At 46.8% G+C, this 27,531-nt stretch overlaps 1 protein-coding gene across 1 annotated transcript in view; it reads right to left on the reverse strand.

Moving 5' to 3' along the window:
* The window catches only part of PROM1 (prominin 1), a 77,948-nt gene that overhangs the window by 19,188 nt on the left and 31,229 nt on the right, over positions 1-27,531 (reverse strand). Inside the window, exons 2-11 of the mRNA XM_040966091.1 lie at positions 26,536-26,591; positions 24,142-24,168; positions 21,289-21,494; positions 13,126-13,246; positions 12,662-12,725; positions 11,845-11,934; positions 10,260-10,474; positions 7,152-7,226; positions 5,263-5,326; positions 1,545-1,704 (exon numbers count right to left, since the gene is read on the reverse strand). Coding sequence (XP_040822025.1) covers positions 1,545-1,704; positions 5,263-5,326; positions 7,152-7,226; positions 10,260-10,474; positions 11,845-11,934; positions 12,662-12,725; positions 13,126-13,246; positions 21,289-21,494; positions 24,142-24,168; positions 26,536-26,591 — 1,078 coding nt within the window. The remainder of the gene's footprint in view (positions 1-1,544; positions 1,705-5,262; positions 5,327-7,151; positions 7,227-10,259; positions 10,475-11,844; positions 11,935-12,661; positions 12,726-13,125; positions 13,247-21,288; positions 21,495-24,141; positions 24,169-26,535; positions 26,592-27,531) is intronic.

Below are 27,531 nucleotides of genomic sequence, written 5' to 3' on the forward strand. Positions count from 1 at the left end.
TTCTTTACTGAACCGGAAGCACTCGACACGATGGCTGTGAGGAGTACTTAGAACTTTATTGACCATCTTCAATGAGATTTCTGCAGCATGCAAAGTTCCCCTGGGCAAGGCTCCCAGAGGACAGATGAGGATAATGGACCCTCCGCCAGGTCTCCCTAGGATTCCCGGAAGGTGCAGGCTTTCCTGGCAGCTGAGACTATCCAAAGGTACAAATGCTGCCCAAAACTTAAGATGCTAAAAAACTGACAATCTGCTGCTTCCTGACAGAAGTTGGTACTGAAGCTTTTCATTCAATTAAGAGCCATCTCAATAATTACACAAGAGCTGCCAGCAGCATGCTGTGAGGGATTGTTCCAGAAAGTGGGAACATAGGATTAAATAAGTCATGGACTCTGATCTTGGGAAATCTTTTTGAGTTAGTTAAACTTCCTTTTGAAGAAAACTTACGTCCTGGGCAAAGAGATGAGGGCAGGAAAGTGGGTAGCTGGTAAGGGGAGAGATGGTGGTACTATTCTCATTTGTGAAGCTGATTTTGAATAACATTGTAAGGTCACTGACAAAGGGTCTGGCTTTGTTTTGTTCTGTGGGGTATCCACCCTCTGGGGGGCACATGGGAGGGTTCTGGGGGGCTTGTTGAGTACAGAGCGATGGCTCAGACACAATTCAAAAGCCCACCTCTGCCACATTCTAGTAGACCTTGAGTGGTGGGACATTTGATTTCCAGGAATCTGTACTTCCTTGTCATCAAGCAGGGTTATCAAGGGAATACAACCGAGGAATTTCAGAGGGTGTCAAAGAGGCACTGTACAGAAGGTGCTTGGTTGGACGCCCTGCACTTCTCTCCTACATGCTAGCAAACATTGTTATCCCTTTGTTAGTTGTTCCCCTTCATGAGAGAGTACGCCAGTGGGAACGAGTCTCCCGCTCTCCACGGGCTGGGGCAGCATGGACGGTTCTGTCTGTGGGCTTAGCTTTCACAGAGGCAGGTGCAACTGACTTGTCGAGGAGCCTCTCGGTCTCTGCAGCTGGCAAGTTCTTCCCTCCTGGCGCTCTGTCTGGGTGTCAGTCATCCTGTCTTCCCCCAGGGCTGAGGTTCAGCTAAGCCGCTCACCTTAGCAATGTACAGTTAGAATCCACCAATTTGAAGAGAATCTTTTTCAAATATTCTTCTTCTTAGTTACTTTTAAGTTTTAAAATCCTGGCTTGAAAATTATAACAAAGAGTCTAGTAAACACCAATGGCATCAAAGCTCCAAGCTACTGAATATTTGGCTCAAGAACTGTCAACTTTCAACATTTTTAGAAAAATACAGAACATGTCATGAATTCACACATCATTATATATGGGGCCACATAACCTTCTCTGTGTCACTCTGAGTCTCCTGTATATATTATCTGAGGGACCACCACAATTCTTTTAACGAGCATCCACCAGGTTTGGCATGTTTCAATTTGCTTTCATAAAATTATCCTTGCAAAAGATCCCCTATTTATCCTGTCCCATTGCAAGGTTCACTCTCCTTGAGTGGATAAACAAGCACTCACCAGTAGGAATCAACTTCTTCCACTTTGGGCAGAATTTTGTGTAAGTAGTCCTCGGACTTATTCATGTACCCAGTAAGATTGTTCAGTGTCTCCTGGATGGGCAGCTGTTGGGTGACACTGTCGATTCTGGAACCAATAGAATTCAGGACCTTTTTGAGCTCTGAAAACAAAAGCACTTGGGTCATGCATTTGTCAGACGTCAGTCTTTTCCCATGTCATGTATATACTCCATTACATTACGATTCCATGGCAAGCATCAGTACAGCCACAACTACCACAAAGCGACCACTTAACAAAAGAGCCAGGTGGGAGTGCAGCTGTCACTGGGATGACAAAATCAGGCCAGAATTTTCCTTCGACTTACCTCAAGAATAACAACAACAACAATAAATGGGCCTAGAGGTGAGAGTGTCTACTGTGTCAACCACATGGCAGGTGCCTTCATCAGCTGTCACTCCTTCTTATCTGCTGATATGGACATTCTGAATCTCTGTTGGACTCCCAGTCACCCTAGGCCAGAGATTTTTGTCACCTGCCTGCACATCTGTTGTTTAGAAATCACTGATACTAGGACTGAAACTTGTGATTGTCCAACTCCAAAGTTCTTGTTACGTGGTTTTGGAAAATAAATAATAGCTAGTCCTCCAACCATCGTCTTATTTGTTAACATCTTACGTGACATACTTGCATGTCTCCTGCATAGGAAAAGCAATATTCCCAGTGTCCAGGCCTCTTCTGTTGATACTCATCCTAACGTCTCAGACATGAGCTAAGAGCAGAGAAACACCAGTTTTTGGAAAATGTCTGTCACCGCTGACAGCTTCTAGGTTCAAAAGTTCCTGGGCTGCAGGTGTCTCCTGGACCAATACTCTGAGGTTGTCACCCTGAGGCTGCTGCAAGAACATACTAGGGGCTCATTGATAGTATAAAGCATGAGAGTGGATGTGGAAATAGGCGCACCTCTGTGCCACAGCAGAAGGCAGAGCATCAGTACTCACAAGGGTCTTAACCTGGGCCAGGCGCAATTGCTCAGTGACTTACTCCTCATTTTCCAAGCGCCAGCATCCCACATGGGCGCTGGTTCATGTCCCAGATGCTTCACTTTCCATCCAGCTCCCTGCTTCTGGCCTAGGAAAGTATTGGTAATGGCTCAAAGCTTTGGGACCTTACACTCGCATGGAAGACCCAGAAGAAGCTCCTGCCTCTTGGCTTTGGTTCAGCTTAGCTTCAGCCATTGCAGCTATTTGAGTGAACCAGCAGATGGAAGATCTTTCTCTGTTTCTTTTTCCCTCCATAAATCTGATTTGTATTCCCAATTAAAATATACATATATACATGAACAGGGTCCTGCCCCCGCCGCCCCGGCAAAGCTGTGGTCCAGAAAGCCCCTCACAGGGTGGAATCTTCTGCCAAATGTGCTTTTCAACAACATGAAATTGGGGCATCAAAGACACTGAATGGGGTGGTTGAGTGCCTGGGATTTGGTTGCAGTTCCTGGCGGTTTGTGTGAGAAAACACCAAGGACCCTGGGCTGAGACAACTCCATGGCCCTTTCTTAGCCCTGGGATTCTGAACGATGTGGTGTGTAAGCTGTCGGCCCCTCAGGGCCCCTGCTGCTTGGCCCACTCTGCCCCCACACCCCATGCAGCACCCCCAGTTGGGCCACCCCAGTATGTAGCTGGGCCATCTCAGCATCCCCCTGAGCACTTCTGGATGAAGGTCACGCCTTGTGCATCCCCATCTCCAGTGTCTGGCAGGACATGGCACCAAGGTGACACTCAGAAAGCATGTGAGACCGAACAGCCCAAAGGTGGGAGCTAAGAGGTGAGAATGAACACCCAGCAGCCAGGGCGCTGGGGCCATTTCTGTGTGCACAAGCAGTAACATCACATGCCACAGGCCTTGCGCATGCGTGCAGTGTGCTTCGCTTTGTCAGACTTACAAGAGAAGGCCACGCGCATGGGCAGGAGTCCAGAGAGGGAAAACAAAACAAAAATAGTGAAAGCTTAGTAAGCGGTGGCTGCATAACAAGCACACGTTTGGTGTCAGATATTAGTGTGGCAAGTTCACAATGGCATTTGTCGTTAACATCTTCATATTTCAAAGTAGAATCTTAAACAGAAAGGAATTTACAACCATCGAAAGTACTGTGCAGTAGAGAAAAGGCCTTTGTCCCACATTCTTAATTGATTGAAAGAACACTGTTTTGGGGGAAAAAATCGAATACCTCTAACCGGTATTTTAAAACCACTTAGTTGTGCTGGGTTGTGCTGTCATACACAACACCCCAACGTGGCACCGGTTAGATCCCAGCTGCTCCTCTTCCAAGCCAGCTCCCTGCTAACACTCCTGGGAAAACAGTGGAGGATGGCCCAGTGTTGGGCCCATGCATTCATGCGGGGGACCTAGAAGATGCCCCCCAGCTCCTGGCTTTGGCCCGGCCCAGCCCTGGCTGTTGCTGCCACCTAGGGACTGAACCAACAGGGGGAAGAGTTCTTTCTCTGGCCAAAGGTGAAAAGCGGCAGGTAATTTTTGAGAAAATAAGAGATCATCTCATCCAGGTTCCGAGAGTTCTCTTCCCAACAAATGGGAGCTGCGCTAAGAACTGCTGTGTCTGCATTCCTTCTGCGTGCGCTCACCCCAAACGCCGGAACCCAAGGCAGCACAACGCAGCCACTCAAGGCCTTGCTTCTGTCTCTACCAGCACAGCCCGGAGAGGCTGAATCACCCCGTGCTGGCATCAGCAGCGAGATGAAAACCCTCCTGGAAGACAAAGTTCGTAGGTATGGTGCTTCTAAACAAAACCGAACCAATTTTAACTTCATTTAGAAAAGACAAAAATGGCAGCATTTCCCCAGTGGAGGTCTTCAGTCTATACATGTTCTGTAGGTATACCCACGGGGTCATCAGTCTACACGTGTTCTGTAGGTATACCCACGGGGTCATCAGTCTACACGTGTTCTGTAGGTATACCCACGGGGTCATCAGTCTTACACATGTTCTGTAGCTATACCCACAGGGTCATCAGTCTACACGTGTTCTGTAGCTATACCCACGGGGTCATCAGTCTACACATGTTCTGTAGCTATACCCACGGGGTCACCGGGCTCCCACCCCGCCCCGGTGTGGCCCCAGGCACATAGCCCTGCCTAGATGATGCCACTGTTTTCAATAAAAGGATTGCTATTATCTTTAAAAAATCTATGTAGTTTTTTAAATTGAATTCAGTTCATTTGGTTTTCAAGATGTTTCTGAGAAATCACTTTATGTTTAAAGTTTTATTTTTTTAATTTTAACCAATTGGTCTTTGTAATAATAATAAAAAAGTATTCCATTTTATATGGAAGACAGAGAGATACACAGAATAAGCACTTTCGTGCTCTGACTCACTCTCCAAATGCCCACAGCAGCCAGGACCGGGCCGGGCTGACGCCGGGAGCTAGGAATTCAGGTCAGGTTTCCCCAATGGGTAGCACAGGCCGGGGCTGGCTGCCTGCCCGGCGTCTCGGCAGGAGCTGGATGGGAAGTGCAGTAGCCAGAGCTTGAATCAGTGCTCTGCATGTGGGAATCCCAAGCCGTGTCTTAACAGGTGCATCCCAAGAGATGCTTTAAGAGGAAAAGAACCACACCATCCCTAACATCATATTTCTTTGTACCAACTCACCATGCAATTCTCAACACAGGGAAGGACAAAATTCCCTCAGACCAGGCATCTCACCTGCTATGACGTTCGTTGTTTGGTTTTGCACTCTCGCAGGTATGTCATTAAAGGATTTGTTGCCCTAGAAAATATTTCAAGTAAATTGGTGCACACAGGAAAATGAAGACCCGTTGACTAGCATGCGTTTCTCAGCTTGGTATGAAGTAGAGAAGTAAACTCAAAATATAACACTTATCTTGAAGCTGAAATTATAATACGGTCGTCAAAAAACATTTTTTTAAATTTTAATCCCTCAAAGATCCAGCTAAGAGTTCTCATATAAGTTGCCTCCATAATTTTTTCCTCTGTAATTTTTGCATCAACATATTCTCTTACCCAGACTGCTAAGAATTAAAACAGCAGTGTCAGTATCTGAAATGTTGGTTGTTAATTGGAGGCCAATGTGTTTGGAGACATTCTGGTTATCACGATCGTTGGGTGCTACCAGCAATGCATAGGAACATGCTAAACACTAACAAAGGCTCCCCAATGCACAGGAGAACCCCACAACCAAGAACTAGCAACGCCAGAGCATCACCAGGGCTGGGACTGAGAGGCCCTGACCTGCACAGGCAGCAAGTGGGGCTCTCAAATGGAATTGTACTTTCCAATACAATTACAAAGTGAAATGAGAGCTCTCGTTTCACAAAATAGCGTTCCCAAACACAGTTTACAAAGCACCAAAATTGAGAGAGACTTACCCCAGCAAAGGAGCCAGTCTCTATGGCTTCAGAGCTAAATCCATGAGACCCAAGAACTCAGCTAAACAGCACCTCTTTCCTCTGGGAAGGGTTTGATTTGTGCCCCAACACTCTGCTGCTACAAAGAGCGCTAAGGGGCACAGCAGGCTCTAACCCCCTCAGGCTCACAGTGACAGTTCCCATCCCCATTGCTAAACTGAGTGCCACAAAGAAAATACACACACGCTGTCTTGTGCATTCCTGCTGGACTGGACTTTGTGTGTGCGTGCCACTCTGGATTTCCCCGCATTGATACTTGTGACGTCACCAGGCATGGCAGTCTCTGGTTGGAATGTGCCTTATGCGGCTCAATCCCCTGGCTCTTTCTTCACTTAACAAAGGCTGACTATAGCAGACAAAGACCAGGGATTCAAGTGCCTTGTTCAAAACATGACTTATGTCAATATACACAGATTTTCTAGAGATGCAATGCTTCATAGTCAAAAATAAAACTTCTCTCTCCGTTTCCTATACACCCAAGACACTCTGTGTGTGTGGTATCTGCTGGATGCATGAACAGTAACTACTAGTGAACTCTTGGGGGAAATTATGATATTTCAGATCATACTATCCCTGATGTTTTGGGATTAACAGGCTAGTGGGGGAAAACAGACATGCTAAATAAACAATACCCATTAGGAGGGGCTTCACACAATATTTGCAATGCTGCAAGAGTTGTGTTAAAAAAGGCTCTGGTCTAGTCAAGATGCTAGGACAGGCCTGGTTACAAGGTGATACAGAAAACTTTAGAAATCAAAGAGCTGAGGGAAGGGAGGAGAGAGAGAGCGCTGGGCAGAGGTATTGTATGCCCACATGGTGGAAGTGAGAAGGAACAAAAAGAAAACCAGCCTGGTTCAGAATTACTGTGGAGTCCGGCACTGTACCTGCCAAGTGCCATGCCTAGGGAAGCAGAGGGTGCTGGGACTCTCTCCAGCACACAGCACTTTGTCCACAACAGCAGCTGAACAAAAAGGTCTTGAAATGGAATAGTGAACAAAATTACTTGGAAGATGATAGTCTTCACCCTTCATGGTGACCCCTGTAGAGAATTTCATGCTGGTGAGGTTTTCATTTGTCTGTTTTGCTGTTTCATATTTTCTTATATATCAGGTTCTCCTTACAAATGTTATAAACTACTGCATTCAAAAAAGTAAACAAGAAACTTACCTCTTCAATCAGGGCATTCAGGTCAGTATTAACAACATTGTTGATGTTGTTAAGTTCCTGATCAACTGGTGGCAGCTGCAAATTTGTAAAACAAAATAGAAGGCAAGGAGGTTATCCACAGAATCATTCCTCCTTAAAAATCATTTTGTAGCCAAGGTACAAGGTGACCATGTTACACAGGCAGCCTCCGTTTCTTTGGCACAAGGGAGGTTTAGGGAGCTCACTCTAAGCTCAGAGTGGCCTTGACAAGTGCCAGCGTGTGGCTGCCTGGAGCTCTCTTGCTGTAGTCAGTTAAAAACGAGGCAAAGAAATGAACACAGATGCAATATCCATGACTTTATCACTGCAAGTTCCAAATACTGAAGCAAAAAGCAGTATACAGCCTTCAAAAATGACTTTTTAAAAATTAATTATGTTGCATTATGTGACACAGTTTCATAGGCTCTGGGATTCTCCCAACCTCTCCCTGTGCCCTTCCCCCATGGTGGATTCCTCCACCTTCTTTGTACTATTACAGATCAAATTAAGTCCAGATTCTTTCTTTGGAAACATGTACCAAGCATAGAGGCCTGTATCTTATTGTCCACATAAATTCAATCGTGTCTTGGGGAGACCATCTCTGGTCTGAAGGTAGAGCTGGCAGAATATTATCCCGATCGATTGAAAGCCCCAGCACAACATCAACAACAGTTTACAGCATTATGGAATTAATTGACATGGTATTGAGTAATCAATATGTTAAAACAATGCAAGTTCTTAACCACATCCTATGACTACTTCATTGACATTTCAGTTTTTGTTTATACATAGAACCGGCTGCTATACACCTTAAAGTGACTATAGGGTACTATTCAGCTGTCTCATATCTATTTTCATTTTAGTATTTAGCAGTTTATAGTGTTGAAGCATAATTTTGCTGAACTTGACAGATTTTAGGATAGTCTAAACTGGCTTATAACTCTAACAAGGCATTTGTCAACAGTTGAGGTGCAGAATAGTTTTAGGAGGGGTGTGCAGGGAAATCTTCAATACCCGAGTGAGGAGTAACTAATCTTTGTGTCCTGCCTAGTAAGGCATATGTAGATCCTCGCTGACTGTTTCCTGTCGGGTTCTAAGCTTTCCTTGTTGTTCTCTATCTATCTAATTTTTTGGGGGGCGGGGGAGGGTGCTCCAGAGCGACCCTGCTGGTCATTACAAGAGAGGGTGAGGATCCAAAGTTGGAACTAAGTAAGGACCAGAAAAAGCTCCTCTCCCTAGTCCCGAAGGAAGTTGACTGTTCTGCAGAAACAACTTTTAAAAGTCATCTGGCCAGTAGTCACATCCCTCAGCTGTCCGGAGTGGGGGGTTTTCTGGTTATGGCATCACATGTACACCTGCAGTGAACGTTCCAGCTGTCACCAAAACAGGGACGGACGTAGGACCTCTCCCACAGCGTGCCAAGCATGTAGTCTTCCTCAGTGACAGTCCCTTGGCAGACGTGGGGAGACAAATGTAATCATAGGAGGACCTCAGACAAAGCTGGGGTGAAGACTATTCTGCAAAGTAATGGCTGATTGAAAAACTTCCAAATGAAAAAGAGAGACATGACAGCCACCCACACACGGGAGCCAGACCTCAACCCTGAGACTGAAAAGAAAGAGCCCTGCAAAAGAGCCCTTTCGGAAGAAAAGTGAACAAAAGCTGAACTGGAACTGTGGTAGTGCTCGGTCAAGGCTCTACGCCCCGATCCTGGTATTTGCCTAATGGTCTACAAAGTGAGGAAAGGCACTCAGATATGTGGGGGCAAAGAAACAGGATGTTGATGGCTTATCTGCAACTTGCCTTTGCAGAAGAGAACAAAATGTCTATTACTGTAAGTACTGATATAAAAAAAAATGACTAGATCGACAGATAAACAGATAACATGAGATGGCCAAGCAAACGGGGCAAACGTTCTTATTTACAGATTGTAACAGCAATTCCACGGCCGAATCCTGCAGGTTTAGGCATGCTCGAAGGTACGTTAAGAGGAAAAATTCTCCCTTAACAACTTAAATGCAGCTAAGCTCTGAATAATCGAGGAGAACTGGGGACACAGCGGATTAAGTCACTGCCTGGGACATCCACACCCCACATCCAAATGTCTGAGACTGAATCTTCCTTCACTTCCGGTCTAGCCAATGTGCAGATGATGGCCCAGTACTCAGGCCCCAGCCACTCCTCCAGGAGCTCTAGATTGCAGCTCCTGGCTTCTGTCTTTGACCTAGCACAGTCCAAGCTGAATGGCCCGAAGAGTGAACTGGTGGTTGGAAGATCTCTCTCTCTCTCTCTCTCTCCCTCTCCCTATATTTCTTTTTCCTCTCCATCTCTTTCCTTTCAAATAAATAAATAAAAATTTAAAAAATAAGTTGCTCTTCCAGGGAAGGCTTTGGCCTCACAGTTAAGAGGCCACGTCCCACGGCAGTGCCTGGGTTAGATGCCAAGCTCTTGACTCCAGCGTCCTGCCAACGCAGAAGCTGGGAGACAGCAGCGGCGACTCGGGTCACTGAATCCATGCCACTTGTGTGGGAAAACCAGACCGAGCCCCCAGCGCCCAGTTTTCAGCTCAGCCCAGCCTCAGTTGTTGTGGGAACTTAAAAATAAATTTAACTTAAAATAGTAATTGTATTTTGTTTATTTGAAAGAGAGGGAGAAAGAGAGAAAGAGGGAGGGAGAGAAAGGGAATGAGGAGCAGAAGGGAGGGAAGAAAGAAGGAAAAGAGACCAGAGTTCCCAGTTAGTTAATGACCAGTTAGTTCCTTGCCCAGCCAGCACTAGGCACCATCCAGAGGTTCAATCCAGGAACCAGCTACCCAAGCCCTCCCCCGCTTCCTCCCTGCAACAGGGGCCGTGTGATGTAGACGTGGGCGCGTGAATGCGCTCTGGATCCTTCCTTCTTTTTCAACGCCAGATTCCCTTGATTCCCTTACTCCTGCTGGAGGGACCCAACGTGGTGGCTGGATGACCCAGGGAGGATGGCAGAGCCTCGGGAGCTAGCGTTGTTCCACACAGCCCACTGCGCCCCTGCCAGGTGCACCCACATACAGCTCTGCCCCTGGGCCTTGGCACACAACCCCCAGTCTCTGCTCACCTGGCCCAGGTCGGAGTTGCTGTTCAGTTGGCGCAGGGACAACCGGATGTCACTGCAGATCTCTGCTGCTTTGTTCAAGCACTCTGGTTCGTTGAGTGACTGCTCTATGCTGGCTTTGACATCACTTAAACTCCGGTTCAGTGCACTGCTTCCGCTCTTCAGGTTGCTCAAGCTCACCTTCATGTCTTCCAGGGTCTTCTTGGTCTCTCTGATGGCTGAGGGGACACAGAACAGAGCACACAGACTCTACCACCAACAAGAGGTGCTCTACCGGCCCTTGAGGTGCACTCGGAAATAAGGTGGGATGGCAACCAAAGGAGCCTGCTGCAAAGGTGCAGGGGAGGGGAGGGGAAGGCAGGGGCATGCTGGCCTCATGGGCCAGATCCTCCACCCCGCTCTGCTTCCACTCGCCAGTCTCTTTCCAGCAAGGAGCAGGGAACAAGCACAGACCCAGGAACAAGCTGGGGATCTTACTGTGGCAATAAGTGGCCAGCGGCAGCCATCGAAGCTGTCACTGTCCAACCTTGAAGGGCTCAGTTTAAATAAGGACTCATCCCAGGCAATTTCAGTCCATGTGGACATGCAGAGCCCCCGGCATCTGCTAGCCAGAAATGGTCAGAGCTGAAATGAACCAGAGCAGCAGCTAAGAGCATGGGTTGACACTTCGCATATTCCCAGCTTGGTTATTCGCTGTGTGACCAGAAGTGGATTCTGAACCCCTCTGATCCCAGTTCCTCCTCCGAATACACCAAAACTGAGAGCTGCCCCATGTCATGCCAGCATCCCATTTCAGGATGCCAGTTCAGGCTCTGACTGCTCCTTTTCATGCCTTGCTTCCTGCTAATGTGCCTTGAAAGGCAACAGATACGACCCAAGTCCTCAGTCCCTACTGCCCACATGGGAGACCCGGATGGCGTTCTGGCCTGCTGGCTTTGGCCTGGCTTAGCTCTAGCTGTTGGGGCCACTTGAGCAGTGATCAGCAGATACAAGATCCTTTTTCACTCTCTCCCTCCCTCCCTGTGTGTCACTGCTTCCCAAATAAATAGCCTAAAAACAGTTCCAGTGGGGAAAGCTGTGATATTTAAATTAGAGGGTGCTATTCTAAGCATGTTTTCTGCAGTCACAAACAGGTGGCCCCAATGACTGCTGCAATCAAAGGTGGGAATGCCCTTAAAACCTGGGTCCCCTTCCATTCCCTGAAAACCACATCAAATGTGCCTGTTAAAAACCAAACACACACACACGCACACACACACACACATACACACACATGCACATACATGGCTGAACTTCAAAAAGTTTGTGGGAAGATGTCTTTAAAAGACACATTTGTTTTGGTGCAAAGAAAACAAAAAATCTGTGAAATGCATCCATTATTTTCTTGAAAATTCCTACAGCTCTGACACAAATGTAAACAAAACAATGACTTGTCCCACCTGTACCACAGTGAACCTGCCTGGTCTGTCTGCATGGTCACAGCCCCCAGAGGTCACCCAGGCCATCCCTCAGGGACACGAGGGAAGAGGATGGTTCCCTGAGGCCCAGGGACTCCTGAATGAGGCACAATCCGGTATCCGGGGCTCACCTGTGACCATGGCTTTGACCTCATCAAAGACGGGAATCACCACAGGTTCCAGCCGTTCAGTGATTTCACCTCCCAGCTTCATGTTAATATCTAGAATCGAAGGAGCAGAAGACACAGTGAGAGCAGGCTCTGGGCGTGTGCAGCTTTCACCACTCGCTCTCTGCACACTGTCCACGCAGGTCCCCACTCGCCTACATCCAGGTTACATGTGACCCAGTCCCCATCCAGGCACTGACTCCGGATGTAGATCTGTCTCACTCTTCTAAGTCCCTACTGAGACTGTCTCCTCACCCTCACAAGGAGCAGATTCTTCTTTACACGAGAGACACACTGTGCGTGACCGCTGTGGCCCTGACGCCTTCCGCTAAGACTGAGCTATTGCCAGGGCACCAGGGACTTTCAGACCAGACAGCTCTTTGTGGTGGACCCTGCCCTGTGTCCCCTGCCCTTGTGATGTGGCCTTTCCTGTCTGTGTTGGTGGGAGTGGTTGTAGTGTGCCACAGGATATTAACAGCATCCGGGGCCGCAACAACCAAATGCTAGCAAGTGTGCCTCCCCATCTCATTGTAACAAGACGAAGGTCACCAGGACTGTGCACCTGCCCGAAGCCCACGGCTTTTCTTGCCCTCAGCAAAGCAAAGTCTTGACAAGAAACATAAAGGAATCATCCACACCAAAGGCCCCACTCCCTGCACACAGACACTTCCTGTCACGGACCAGCAAACACATCTTCTGTTCTCCCCCTCCAACCCCCTTCCAACCCACCAACAAGCAGAGTGGCAAGCAAAAATCTAAAGCAACTTGGAAGTTCACTCACTGTCCAGATTGGAGACTACACGGTCCTTGGTGGTGTTATACTGGGCCACTATGTACCTGATTTGCTGGGGAAAACAAGTCAGGAAATTACATGGAATCACCCCTTCTGAACTTGAAAGTCACAGTAGAAAGATAACGAGAAGAAATTTAACATACAAAATGACCTCGAGTCAAATGCCAAAAAAAGGATATTCTTAGGGAGCCCTAAAAACATTAAGCCTTTTAGAATCCATGCAATAGCTTTTTGTCCCCAAACAAAATAAGACAATCTAAAAATATCACATCAGGAACAAGGCTTTTGTATTCTTTTGAAAATGATGTGCATGATGTTTTACTGCTTTGCCTTTGACATTAAAGGGGAACAGCCATCTGCATTGATTCTCTGGGCTTCTAGAAGGTCTAGCCAGCAGCCCTGAAAATTCCAAAGTCCACAGTGCCATGGGGAATGCGGGTCGCGCCCTTTACCTTTGGGGTCAGATCCAGGAAAGCCTGCAGATCCTGGAAGGTGTTGTCTGCCAGTCTCTGGGTCCTCTTCACCCGAGTCCTCACCTGCTGGTTGGCCACTAACCCATAGGTGATGCCGAGGCTGCAGAAGAGGAAGGCAGGAGGGGCCTTTACCAGCACGATCCCAGGTGCTGTGAGCAGTAGGACCCACTGGGCCCTGCCCCTGCCTTCTTGCCCTCCAGCCTTTCTGCCACCCAGTTCTCTAGCCTACCCACAAAGAGGATGGCAGACGACCCAGTTAATACACACACACACACACACACACACACACACACACACACACACACACAGAACACCTCTGCTCAGCCCCAGAAGAGACTCCAGGGAAAACAACAAAATGTGGAAATTCTCAGGCCTTCTTCGTCCTCTGGAATTATCTTTTAGTTTCTACACTGTTAAGACCAAACGCAACATGAGCTGCTTCAGTATTAAAATGCTATATTCAAGCCACACATAAAAGACAGTGCCTATTAAGTACCAAATAAGTGAGCAACATGATGTTAAATGAAAGTTAATGGTGTTAAACCAAAGTTAATGGCTACCCTTTGGGGGAGGGGTGGCTGAGGAGCAGGTGTTCACAGGCATGTTGGCCTCATGGAAAGTTATCCAGAAGCACTTGGGAAAAGGATTTTGTCCTCCACGTAAAGTTTATAAACCACTTACAAGTATCAAACATACCATGTAGAATGCGTCTTGCAGGAAAGGCAACTACATGGGAGAATTAAAAAGCAGTCTCAGGCCTTCTAAAATACCTGTATTTCACAACTTTAAGAACTCTTGATGTTGGCTAGTTATTAGTAATCCTGTGACTTAATTTGACCAACTGCTTTGTTTTTGTGGAACCTTGGAACATGAACACGTGTCATTTAAGCGCTCCTGTGGAATGTGGTCACTAGAGGGCAGCATGGAGTTGCAAAAACACATCACAATCCTTTACCTTCAGAAGCAAGTAATAAAAACGTAACAATCTGATGGCAAACGTGGATGCTTTTACAACCAGCTTTTGCAAGTGAGTTGGGAGAGGGGTGGAATTCAAGTACAGTAAACCAGTGCACTGCCTCCTCAGCCTTTGTCTTGAATCTTAATGTGTGCACTTATTTACAGGTGCCCCATTTTCTGTGCTGGAAAATCCCACGCCCCAAGCCACTCCTTAGCCCTGGGTAAGCGTGGACCACCACTCACCCTCCTGCAGTATCCATCCCTGCTGAGGAGCCCTGACTCGCTGCTAATTTCCCTAGGATGCATGTTCCTGAAGCAATATTACTAGGTCCCTCAACTTTCCCCAAGTGGTCCATGAGATGGATGTATCTAGGGCAGGAGTTAACAGGTGGCAAGAGAGGGAGCAGGAGGAACAGGCAGCTTGACTGTCACCAACTCACTGTGAAAGCCAAAAAGAGTCGCTTATTTTCGCTCTGCCTCTCGATAAAAACATATATATGTATGTATATATATATAAACATATACACACATATATATGTCTTGAGATTCAGAGGCAATATGCAGTGAATATTAACAAATTCTCTTCAGTTATTTTTAAGTTTGGGTTCGTTCTGATGGTAAAAAAAAGAATTGGACTATTGGACTGCGTCATTTGAGATGACCGCTTCGTAGTCCCTTCGTCCGTTCTACAGTGGCTGCTTAGGAAGCAGACATCATCCCCCACAGTCACAGCTATTAAGTGATGCATCCTTGACTCAGAAGGCCAAATGTTGTAGCTGTGTGAAGGAAAGATACTCAACTCACAAAACCAGAACTGTACCACGGCCATGTTCCTGAGCACTGCTTACCATGACCAAGCCGCACCACTCTACAGCAAGAGTCAGAACCAGGTTTACTGGTTTACTGGGGGTGGGGGCTCTTGTCGCTCCGCCCCTAGCATGTTCCAACATGCCATTCTTCGTGCTCCAGGACCAGCTGGTCACATAAGAAGTCCACACTGGGCTCAGGTACGACCGTGAGTGCTCCCACCTGGCCCTCACAGACCAGCCCCAGGAGACACTCTGCCTGGGCCTCCCCTAGGCCTAATCCCCAAGTCCTGATGCACTTCCCCCTTCTTGCTCTACTCTCTGTTGTACAGCCTTGAGAAGAGATGCCACTTCCGCCTAATTTAGTTGCATCCACTGTGGATACCGGGTGAAGGTGTGGTTTACTTAAAAGATGAAGCACGCTTGGAGAATCTAAGTCCGAAACTGTCCTCTGTTTCTTTATTGGGCAGATGGCTGCACCCCAAGGTGATCATCAATACAAGGAATAGTGGGCAACCCTGGGCGTCAACGCCGCTTGGCCTGTAGAAGAAGGGATCCGGCGGAAATGAAAGCACGCCTAATATTTGTAGCATTCTGCCTGTAATTCTGGAGTAGAATTCAGTGACATTCAAAGCTATTTTCAGAGCCATTCACAAGATACAGTTCGTGTTTGAAGTAACGGTGGCTAAAGCGAAGGTCTCCAAGAGGGAAAACGGAAAGCAGGTGGCAGGGAGATGGCACAGGTTGTTAAAGATGGAGTGAGGCAGCAGCTGCGCAGGTCTCAGTGAGGGCAGCACTCCGCTGGATGGTGGAGTCAGGTACCGCCATGATAGTAGACCAATGCTGCTAGGCTCCTCCCCTTAGCACACACACCTGGAAACCCTGTGTTCTTACGTGAAGTTTACCGACGTTTTTTAAAGATTTACTCATTATTTTTATTGGAAAGATCTCATTGACAGAAAGGATAGACACAAAGATGTTCCATTTGCTGGTTCACTCCCCACTGGCTGCAGTGGCCAGAGCTGAGCTGATCTGAAGCCAAGAATCAGGAGCCCTTCCCGGGTCTCCCAAGCAGCTACAGGGTCCCCAGAATGTGGGCCATCCTCAACTGCTTTCTCAGGCCACACGCAGGGAGCTGGACGGGAAGCAGAGCCCGCGTGGGATCCGAGCACTTACAAGGCAAGGAGCTTGGACAAGGTGAACTTGGACTGAGTCATCACACTGGGCCAGAAGTTCACCAATTTTCAAATACTGCAATTAATACTATACAGATCTATAGATAGTCTGATTGTACTCTATAAATCTTTTATTCATACAAACAGAGAATGGATCATTTATGGTTCCTGTTATCAATTTAGATATTCCCTATCACTCAATGTAATTTTAAGAGAAAAAATGTGTTCATGAATTGGATTTGTTTTTAACAATCACAGCCAGCCACTGGGATGTAGAATGCTCAGAGAAATTTACCTAACACAAAAAGGAGATAAAATTCTTATGACACTCTGTTCTCTGGTATTTGACATAAAACATGAGCTTCTATAAAGTACCACAAAATCTGTTGAAACTTTTAGAAGAAAACAGAAATTGTTATTTTATGCTATTCTAGTGTTATTACTCCACTTACGGAAAATCTTATTTTCTCATATACACACTGATAAATAAATACTTAGGGGTCAGTGTGACGGCATAGCATGCTAATCCTCCACCTGTGGTGCCAGTATCCCATATGGGTGTTAATTTGAGTCCCAGCTGTTTTCTTTCCAATCCAGCTCCCTGCTTATGGGCTAGGAAAGCAGTAAAAGTTTAGGTCGATGGGCTCCTGCATCATGTGGGAGACCCAGAAGCAGCTCCTGGCTCCTGGCTCCTGGCTTCACATCAGCTCAGCTCCAGTGAAACACTGGATGGAAAATCTTTCTCTCCCTCTCTCTCTGTAAAATCTGCCTTTCCAATAAAAATAAAATACATCTTTTAAATAAATGTGCACACACTCAAAGCTTTTATAAAACAAAACTAAAATTTTGTTTTGTTTTTTAAACCTAAAATTTTTTTATAAAGATTTATTTTTATTATTTTTTCATTGGAAAGGCAGATATACAGAGAGGAGAGACAGAGAGGAAGATCTTCCATCCGATGATTCACTCCCCAAGTGAGCGCAACGGGCCGATACTATGCCGATCCGAAGCCAGGAGCCTCTTCCGGGTCTCCCACGAGGGTGCAGGTTCCCAAAGCTTTGGGCCGTCCTCTGCTGCTTTCCCAGGCCACAGGCAGGGAGCTGGAAGGGAAGCGGGGCTGCTGGGATTAGAACCGGCGCCCATATGGGATCCCGGGCGGCAAGGTGAGGACCTTTAACCACTTGCGCCACCGCGCCGGGCCCTAAACCTAAAATTTTGTAACTTGCAGCAAATTTTCCTTTAAGTTTTAGTGAAATAATGACATTAGCCAATGAAAACCAAAATCATGACTGCAGCCTGACACCGACCTCTTATTTTCTAAGACAAATTTTTAATTTAAATTTTATAATAATTGGAACTCATTCTCTTTAAGAAAACTCAAGACTTTCAGGCATTGCATCACTCCTTTGTTTGCCTTTTTACATTAATTGATTGATTTTTATTGGACTAGTCCTTGGGAGAGAAGGACTCCCAACTTTTGTTCACTCCCCAGAGGGCCACAACAGCCAGAGTTGAGCTGATCCGAAGCCAGGAGCCTGAAGCCTTTTCTGGGTCTCCGATGCAGGTGCAGGGTCCCAAGACCTTGAGTCATCCACTGCTGTTTTCTCAGGCCCCAAGCAGGGAGCTGGATAGGAAGTGGAGCAGCAGGACATGAACCAGCACCCATTTGGGATCCCAGTGCTTGGAGGTGGAGGATTAGCCAGTTGAGCCAATGCCCTGGCTCCTCTTTTTCTTTCTTCTTTTTCAGAACTTGGTGTCCTCCAGGACAGGAATTGGTACTCAGATCTCTAGCACCAAGAGAACTTGGAACTGGGATTCTATTCATCGTGTGCTTGTTAGCAAGGCGCAAGGCTGACTTGACCGAACTCAGTAACCTAGGCAAACCCACAAGTCAGGTAGAGCTGCCCTTTTCCTTCCCAGGAGCTTTCTGAAATTCTGAAACATGTTTGCATGACGAGTGCAAAGGGCAAGAAAGGAGGAGAAGTCTGGCTTTTTCAGGACATATCTGCAGCAAGAGGTGGAGATTCAGTCACCTGCAGATAATCAAACAGACTAACACACGCCTGTTGGGTCCAGCCCGACAATACATCACACTGTGGCTGCCTCTGGAGGCTGCGGCAAAGACCAGGACTACAGATATCCCACACAGGCCAGGGGGTCCTCCTCCTCAACAGCTATGCACTTTTCAAAGAGAAAAACAGGAATGGGTGGAAAACTATCAACATTCAAGCTTAACTTAAAAACCCAATCCATTTCATTGTAATATTTAAAACCGCTAAGTGGAATTGAGCCCAATAAAGACGTGTGGATTGCTCCAGGTTTCTGAAAGAATGCATTAATGTCAAGTTTACCTACTGAGAGTGCTCAGCCTCTGCTGAAGTCAAGGCAAGCGGGGCCTTGTGCTCCTCAAGGGAGCCACCCCACACCTGCCTCTTTCCCTCGCTCGCTGCTGCTGCTGCTCAGGTTGGCATTCCTGTCCCTTGTAATTTGTATCTAACTTCATGATTCCAGGGACACACCGTCTTCTCCATTTCATCAACTCCTTGCACAGACATCTTCACTCTCCCCAGCCACTTGTGACCACTTGCCAACAACACAGAACTAAGATTCAACTCAACAGTACTTACACACTTGCACAAACAGGTAGGAATAGCAAAAGGAAGACATCAACATAGTAAGCTGAAAAGCACATGGCAAACAAGATTCAGCTTTTTGCCTGAATTTAAAGTAAAACAACAAGAAACTCATTACCTTATTCTCAATTAGATCTAATTATATATAAACTTAATGTATTAAGCAACATCAAATTAACTTTAAACTTGTCACCTAATCATGCACAATTTCTTGACTTTGGCTTAATTGCTTTGAAACATAAAATTATGATTTTTTTTCAAATTGATGTTTTACTTGGATAGGAAAAGATTTAACTCAATGTGTAAGAGGCTGTAGAATAACAGACTACACTCACATTCTGAGAAATTACTCTGACAACATTTTTCGAAAAAATGTTCTCAAACTGTATTTGGAAGGAAAAAATTCATCTAAATTAGTTTAATGTTCTCAAAACACACAAGAAAAAAGCTTTTTAAAAATTTGTTGATGGGTGGGTTAATTTTTAAAAAAACAAGTACAGATCAGTTATAGTTATCATGTATTCATTTTGCTTTCATGCATTTAAAATTAAGGTAAAGAATTCAATTAGTTCAGTGTGAACTAGATAACACCCAATTACATGTAATGTAAATTGAAGCCCAGTTTAAAAGGAAGAAGAATTCGAAGATAGAAATTCAAAAAAGGAAAAGCACTGAAAGCTCATTATTAACAGTATGAACACTGTTCAGGTAATTAATAACTACACACAATAACAAATTCACACCAAGTGAACACTGTTCCTGGCCAGGTCAGTAGTCACCCTGACCAGGCTCAGAGGGGGACTCTTTGCAGCTGGTGGTGTGCCCTCACAGCCTCGACCCTGGTTTCTTGGTGAACAGAAGGGAGAGACCCAGCTCCCTGTGGGTCGGAGGGCCTCTGGCTCAAGGGACGCCGCTCTGACCCGGGCAATGGGCAGCCACCACAGGCTGCAGGTGTCCGGATTCCTAAGAGCACTTGGAAAGCAAAGCAGACAGGCAAGGACACCTGGAATCGCCATGGGCTGGATCCCATGCTGCTTTTTGGAATTTAATGCGAAGAAACAGAACCAAGTCATTTTCAGAGGCAGAAAAATAAAGTGAGAGACAGAGAGAGAAAAAAAAAAAAGAAAAAAAAAACCCAGAGGAAGGCTTACAGGAAGAAGACAGACGCCCATTCCCAAGGCCCCAGAAAGAACACAACCAACTCCTTGGTCAACCTACGGCTCCCAACAGTAGCCAACACGTGCACTGGATTCTGCCGATACACATGGTGTGAAGGGCTGTTACTCCTCTACCGCCAGCCAACCCATCACCAGTGCTCTGAGCGACTGGCAGAGCTTTGCCTTCTGTTGTTGCGAAGATTTCTGTGCAATGCAGTTTACAGTCCAGTTGACTCAAAGACCTGAGCCAGGCTGACTCCACAAGAGACAGAAAGCCTCTGTGGGATGGGAGTGAGCTGTGTCTCCTTCCAGCCACAGACCCCACATCTTTTGCAGCGGAGCTCCGTGGCTGGCTTCTTGCCAACCCCGGGCAAACCTGGCCCTGCACTTGGGCCTCCCTTGTTTCATCTTTGTCAGATTGACCGTGTCCCACGCTTGGTCTGCAGCCTGCTTTCACTTCACCTTGCTGTGATGGTGTTGGCCATGAGCCTGTCTGGCGCTGCCCGGTCATTGCATACCAGTGAAGGGGCGCCACCCCCAGTATCTTCCGGGCACTCTGACTTATCTTCCTGGACTTACAGCTAGCATGTCAACTGCCAGGCTTTTCTGTTTTCTACTTCAATCCCCAAAGACCACTTCCTCAACACAACTAGAAAAATGCTGTGGCTGCAAGGCCAGTGTGATGGGGAACGCTTCCGGATGCCCGTGCCCCTGCAGCTCGTTCCTTCGGGCCACGCATTGTTCATTTCTGCTGCTGAGTGTAGCGTGGGGAGAGGGAATAAGGAAACCAGAACCCAGATTCACAACAGGAGCACCGGCTCACGGCACACAGTCCTGAATCCCACGCGGACTCAGCCAAGGTCCAGCATCTTCAAAGCCACCTATCGGGTCTGTCAATCAGCCAGATACCTTTAGTGGCAGCAGGAACTGCAGCAGAACAGCCCACACGGGGAAGAGACAGTAGTAGGTTAATAACAAATTCAAGAACAATTGTGTTTGTTATGAGAAAGCTCATGGCTTTGACAATATTCTCAAATCTCTAAATTTGGGGACAGCCTTCCTCCATCAGGGTTCCTTTAGAATCAAGGTGTAAAACAGCTAGCAAATGCTTCCACTTGGCCTTCTGCCTTGAACAGTGAGACGGTGCAGCTGAGTAGGAAGGCAAATGCTTTCTGCAGCGCATGCTTTCAAGACAGAAAAAAAAAATACAAAAGAGGCTGGCTCATTAGTGAAGTTGGGGCAGTTTCCTTACATGGCTAACTTCCGGCAGTGGCAGTGCCGCTTTGAACAGGCTCCCTCTTCTGCTTTAGGATGCTTTCCTGTTGCTGCTGTTGACCGTGTGTTCCCCCAGGTGAAACACGAGGCAGAGCTCACCACCCTAACCCACCCTCAGCTGACCCAGGGCTCTACTTGCCTTATGATGATGCAGATCACCAAGAGGGAGACACCCAGGCACTTCCGGTGCAAGAGCTCATTTCCCTTCTGTCGCTGATGCATCTTCCCTCCACATTTGTTGCAGCACCGACACAGGCAGAAGCAGCACCCCACCACGGGCATCAGAAGGACAAAGAGCAGTCCCAGGAGACCGCAGATGATGATGCCCAACTCGTAGTAGACAACCTGCAATTCAGGCAGAAGAATCAGAACAGTAAGCGCCACAGCACAGTGTACTCAGCTGGTTTGTTTCTTAACCTACTCATCATCATGAGTGTGACATCAAAACGCACACATGTATTTTTTGCAGCTTGGAGCTCCTTCTTGGAATGGAGGTGGAGATTCGCGCCATGAGAATATGGGACCCAGTGGTTATTGTCTTCTTTTCAAGTCCCAGAAAGAAACCCAACTGCAGATAGCCTCATGGGAACACCAAACAGACCGCATTTGCATTTGGACAGTCTACGACAGCTGGACAGGAGCACATGCACAGTCTACACAAGGGGCACCTTACAGGAGAGGCAGAGAAAGTCACAGAAACAGCACGTCCGGGGCAGGGTACGTTGGATCCTTCAGTGGCAAATTCAGAGTCAGTTACACAGAACCTGGAACACGCTTTCTGAGTCATATACTTAGCCTTTCTATTCCATGCATGGAAAATAAAAGTATGCACTTTGCCAAGTCATTGTGAAAATTAGAAGTGCTCTGTGTGAGAGACTGATAGCAAGCACAGAGAGAGTGAAAGGAATGGCATCTTTCCCACTAGGCCCGAGTGGCACAGTGACCATGGCTCAGAGGGTTCAAGTCTCTAAGAACCAATACATCCTCTAAATACCATCAGCCATGTGAGCCAGATGTATTTTCATGATCCTTGCTACGTCTATTCTGGGATAAAGGAGGACTAATGCAATGACTTCATTCTAATTCCCAGTCACATTTCTGAAGCAGAAATATATTGTTTGGTCATTTGCCACTGACGGATGAGTTAGATAGCCATGGGTTCTGAAGCTCAGCTAAGCAAAGCCCAACTAAATGCACGTGTTGTTCCAAGGAGCAAATGGGTTGTTTTAGAAGACAACTTGGACCTGGTATCAGAAGACCAGCCTGGGTTGCTGGCTCCCCAAGGCAGGAATGTGTCACGTTTGCATTTTGTGAGGGACGGATAACTAACTAGGTGGGTCCATGTGAAACCAACTAATCATGCCCATAATAAAAATCATTTATTTATATTCAATAAATAACAGATCACTTCATGAGCAACTGTCTAAGAATATTGAATTATGTGCATATGGCAGTTCAATACTTCAGTATTAAGGCTAGCATATGCCGAAATATGGATGACTTTGGGTCATTCCTCAAGTTCATGCTTATGCTTAAGCTGTTCTCCTTTAAAAATATATATTTGAAAGGCAGCGAAAGAGGGAGCATCCATCCACTGTTTTTCCACAAATGCCACAATAGCCGACGCTGGGCCAGGCAGAAGCCAAGAGCTTGGAACTTCATTCTGTATCAGTGACAGGAGCCCAAGTACTTGAGCCATTATCTGATGCCTCCCATGACGCATTAGGATCAGAAGTGGAGCAGCTGAGACCCAAGCTGGATCTACTAGACGGGACGTTAGTAGAGCAAGTGGCAGCTGAACCTGCTATGCCATGATGCCTATCGCACAAACTTTTAATCATACGTTTTGCTATTATTTCTCAGCAAATATTCTAAATTATTTATTACTTTTCAATGAATTTTCACTTCTAAAAGATTATTATTTATATGAGAGGCAGAAAGTCATAGTTTCCAACCACTGATTGATAGGCCAAATACCTGCAAGGCAAGGACTGGGTTAGGGCCAGAGGGAAAGCAGGGAACAATATTGAGGTTTCCCCCACGGATGCCATGAACCCAGCTACTTGAGCCACTGCTGCTGCCTTACTGGGTCCACAGTGGCAGAAGCCAGAGCCAGGGACAGAACCAAGGCAGTCCAGTGTGTGATGTGAGTATCACATCCCCTAAATGAAACATTCACTCCGAAAAAGCTTTAAATCTTCTCTGGATTCCATGACATGCTGAATTCAAACCCAAGAGTGAGAGAGTATACCGAAATTCTTTAAAATGCACATTTGGGGAAGGCATGGTGGTGTGTCAGCCTCATTCTGTATTGCTATGCACTAGCATCCCTTATGGACGTCAGTTAATGCTCCAGCAGCCCCGCTTCCCATCCAGCTCCCTGCTTGTGGCCTGGGAAAGCAGTGGAGGATGGCCCAAAGCCTTGGGACCCTGCACCTAAATAGGATGCCAAGATGGCAACTCTTGATTCTGGGTTTTGATCAGCTCAATTCTGGCTGTTACAGCCATTTGGGGAATAAGACAGCACACAGAAGACCTCCCTCTGTCTCTCCTTCTTTCTTTAAAAAAATCTTTCAATTAAAAATAAATCTTTAAAAAACAATACACATTTTGCTCTTTTTTCCACAACCTTTCCAGTGCTACTGGCTAAATACCAGACGGTGTCGGGAGCAGGAGTTCACTGCTAGGCTGGAGTCCAGCCAAGGGCTTGTGTGTGCTGGGATGGCAGGGGATGCAATTTCTATATTTTCTCATGTTCCAAGATCTGTAAACACTTTGTAGGTCAAGTTTGAAGGTCAAACTGAAATGGACAGAGATATGTTGCCATCTGCTCCAGGATGATTAAAATGAAAAGGGAACACGATAGAAGACAGCAAAACACAAAAAAACAAGAAGCTTCATAGTCACTGGAAGGACAACAGAGAACAGAGTTCTGACAAGAGTGTTGCTTTAGACAAAGCAACACGAAACCGTCAGAGGATGGGGGCTTTACCTTCAGAGCCAGGACTACATTCTCTGGCTGTGGGAGAGAAGGCAGTGGAGGGGGCGTCGGCAGAAGTAGCGTCCAGAAAACAGAAAACATCTCATGAGTGGAGAACATCTCAGCCACACGCACATCCCACACAGAGAAAACCCACGCAGAGATAAGTGAGAACACAAGTGTGTGTAGGACAGTGCTGTAAGGAGGGCCGGGTCTGGAATTCACATCCGGTGATGTGTTTGCAAGGTGCTGGTGAGCACGCGCATCGGCTGTGCAGACAAATTGGAAGGAGTGTGACGGATGCTCAACACGCAGATCCTGGGCTTTTCCTAAAACAGCAGAGCAGGCAGCAGCCAAGTCAGTTCTTCTGAGGTGTCTTTCAAAAACAAAAACCTGATGGTGCGGACATTCCCTGGCTTAATAACACTCAAGTGATTCTTACCAATTTTCATGCACACTTCACACGGCCCTCCGTCCCTAGACCTGCCTCCACGCCTCCATTCCTCTTGGCTGCTTCTGACAGTTCTCATCCTGGGAAGAAGAACCAGTCACTGCCCTCTCCTGAATCGGGACTCTCCAGCTCCTCTTCTGCCATATCAGCTGCTTCTGCTGTCTCAATTTTTCCTTGATGAGAGTCAGCTTTCTCTGATCCATCTGGCAGGACAAGAGCCTCCAGATCCCTGTGGTCGCCACAGAGGATGGGTCTGCATTCACGTGAGGCAGCAGCTTGAACCCTGGTTCCATTGTTTAGTGATTTGCTACTCCAGTTGCCCAGGATGGTCACCCAGGGAGCTTTCCAGAAGCACCTGTTACCAGCCACCCCTGACCAACTATTTCTGAATCTCTGGGAAACAAGGTTTGCGCATTGCTTCCAATGCGACCTTGAGCCCAGAAAGCCATCAGCATGGCTATAAATAGCGGCCACGTGGGATGGAGTTGTAGGAAGAGCGTCCTGAGAAACCAACAGGCACAGGAACCTTGCTCTCAGCACTTTAGAGGTACTTCCTAAAGTATACTGAGTTGATACATGTGACATGTGCTTACGCTGGCATCTGCTAGAGAAACAACTCAATGCCATTGGGCATCATTGTCATCCCTGAACCTGATGGCACGCGTCACCTTGCACATGGCTCTTTTTAATCACTGAGAGCCCCAGAATGCACCTTCCTCACGTGGAAAGGAGAGTAGCTATGTCATCGCTTACCTCTCGTGGACATGCAGGTGAGATCCAAACATCTCAACCCCTCCACCCCGTGTGGTGACCTGGCATGAGTATCAAGTAGGCAACCAGTGACTGTGAGTGGCAGTGGGGAATCAGGTCAGGGAGACAGCGACGAAGCACTGGCCCTGCAGGCTGAAGCTGTTCCCTGCACGGGAGGGCCAGGACACCAGGTACTGGCTGGTGTAGCACTCGGCAAGTCTCCCAGTCCTCCCTGTGGCCCAAAGTGTGTGCCTTTCGCTTAGGCATCTGCCTTGCTCCATTGAACTGAAACAGACCACCATGGTGAGCCTGCACAAGAATTAGCTGCCTTGCCACACTGGCAACACTGGCATCCAGCCTGGGGCCACCTGGTGTGGCATGACAGGGCATGTCTGCTGCCATGCCCTGGGGGAGCAGCACCACACAGGAGAAGCAAAACAAGGTGCCCTAATCAGCCTGCAGCAATGCGAACATGGCAAACAGATTTTACCCAGCTTCATTGTCCTCACAGACAGGGTCTGTTTGTTTCCTGGACAACCCACACACCTAACAACCCCCAACCAACAGCTCTGTTCCTTTGTGTTGGGGTGATTTAGCCACTCCTGGTTGTTAAGAGAGGTTCACCAGATGACACTTCCTCGAGACACTGTCCCTCGCCTTAATGAGGTTGATAAGCTGACAATCACCACACGCTTGCCTGCCCAAGCTCCAATTCACTTTCGCTCCTTCCTCTGTCTCTGTCCAGGGCCTTGCTGCTTCCATTCCTCTGCCTCTGTTCAGGGCTTCCACAACCTGGGGTGCGCAGGCAGCCACCTGCCAGGCAGTCTTGGCCTTGCTGGCCTTTCTGCAAGCCTGCGAGGTCCTTCCTCTCCAGAGAAGGGATGGAATTCATTTTTCTCTCATTTCTTCTGCTTGTTACTCCTGCTGCTCCTTAGAGTCGCCAGGTACCACTTCCACCACTTGGGGATCTCTACCTCTCCCTTGCCCTGATCTGAGCATGTGTGCATGCGCACACACACACACACACACACACACACACACGCAGCAGGTGCACAGTAACTTCTGCTCAAATGTGATATGTCTGCTCAAATGTGATATGTCTTCTCACAGCCTTTGAAAGGAAGGTGTGCACCTGCTGCTGCTTCTAAGAAGATTTAGTCAAAAATTTTTCTTATTTTAACAAGTACATTGATTAAACAAATTACCTTTTCATATTCCACTGAAGGCTCAAACTTCTTCTGTATGATTTTTTTTACAATCTCTGGAAAGAGAAACCAAAAAACAGTAAAATTATTTTTTCAGTGAGAATATAAAATGCATATTTAGAAAAATAGACCTCCAAATTATTATAGCTGTGGTAGTTTGATAATTCCTATTTATTTTGCTAGAAGTTTCTTTTATTGGAGAGATGAAGGAGAGAGATGAAAGAAAGGAAGAAGGAAGGAAAGAGAAAGAAAGAAAGAGAGAAAGAAAGAAAGAGAAGAGAGAGAAAGAAAGAAAGAGAAGAGAAGAGAAGAGAAGAGAAAAGAAGAGAAGAGAAGAGAAGAGAAGAGAAGAGAAGAGAAGAGAAGAGAAGAGAAGAGAAGAGAAGAAACCCAGCTGCTGGTTCACTCTCTAAACAACCACAGAGCAGCCCAGAGAGGGGCAACCCAATGCCAGGAGCTGGAAAATCAATCCAGATCAATCCAGATCTTCCCTGTGGGTGACAGGGCCCAAGCAGCTGAGCCATCATCCGCTGTCTCCCAATGCGCACACTACAGGAAGCTGGAATGAAAAGTAAAATGGAACATGAACTCAGACACTGAGAAATGGGATGCAGGGATGTGAACCCCTAGGGTAACCACCCACTCCTACCTCCTCTATTCCTTAGTGTAAGTAGATAATTGCATTACGGAGCAAAAAGTGGAGGAATAAATGTTTTGACTGACAGACTAAACGGTTGTCACACTGAAGTGCTCACAATTTCTTGTGATATATCTTAATATTTGTTGGCAAGTCCCTCAGAGCCCATTAATAATCACTGATAATCATACTGCATTGGATTCACAAATTCTTAATTGCCTGGAACCACAAAAGCAATTTAGTTTTTAATAATTCCACATTTGTGCAATGCTTTTTCAAAAGCAATGGATTCCTAACATTGACCTAATCCAAGAGTACTTCTGACATGAGAAATTTCCCCCTTCCAGACTCTCAACAAT

This window comes from Ochotona curzoniae, unplaced genomic scaffold (assembly GCF_017591425.1).
Source record: "Ochotona curzoniae isolate NIBS_2020 unplaced genomic scaffold, NIBS_Ocur_1.0 scaffold_4505, whole genome shotgun sequence".
NCBI lineage: Eukaryota > Metazoa > Chordata > Mammalia > Lagomorpha > Ochotonidae > Ochotona > Ochotona curzoniae.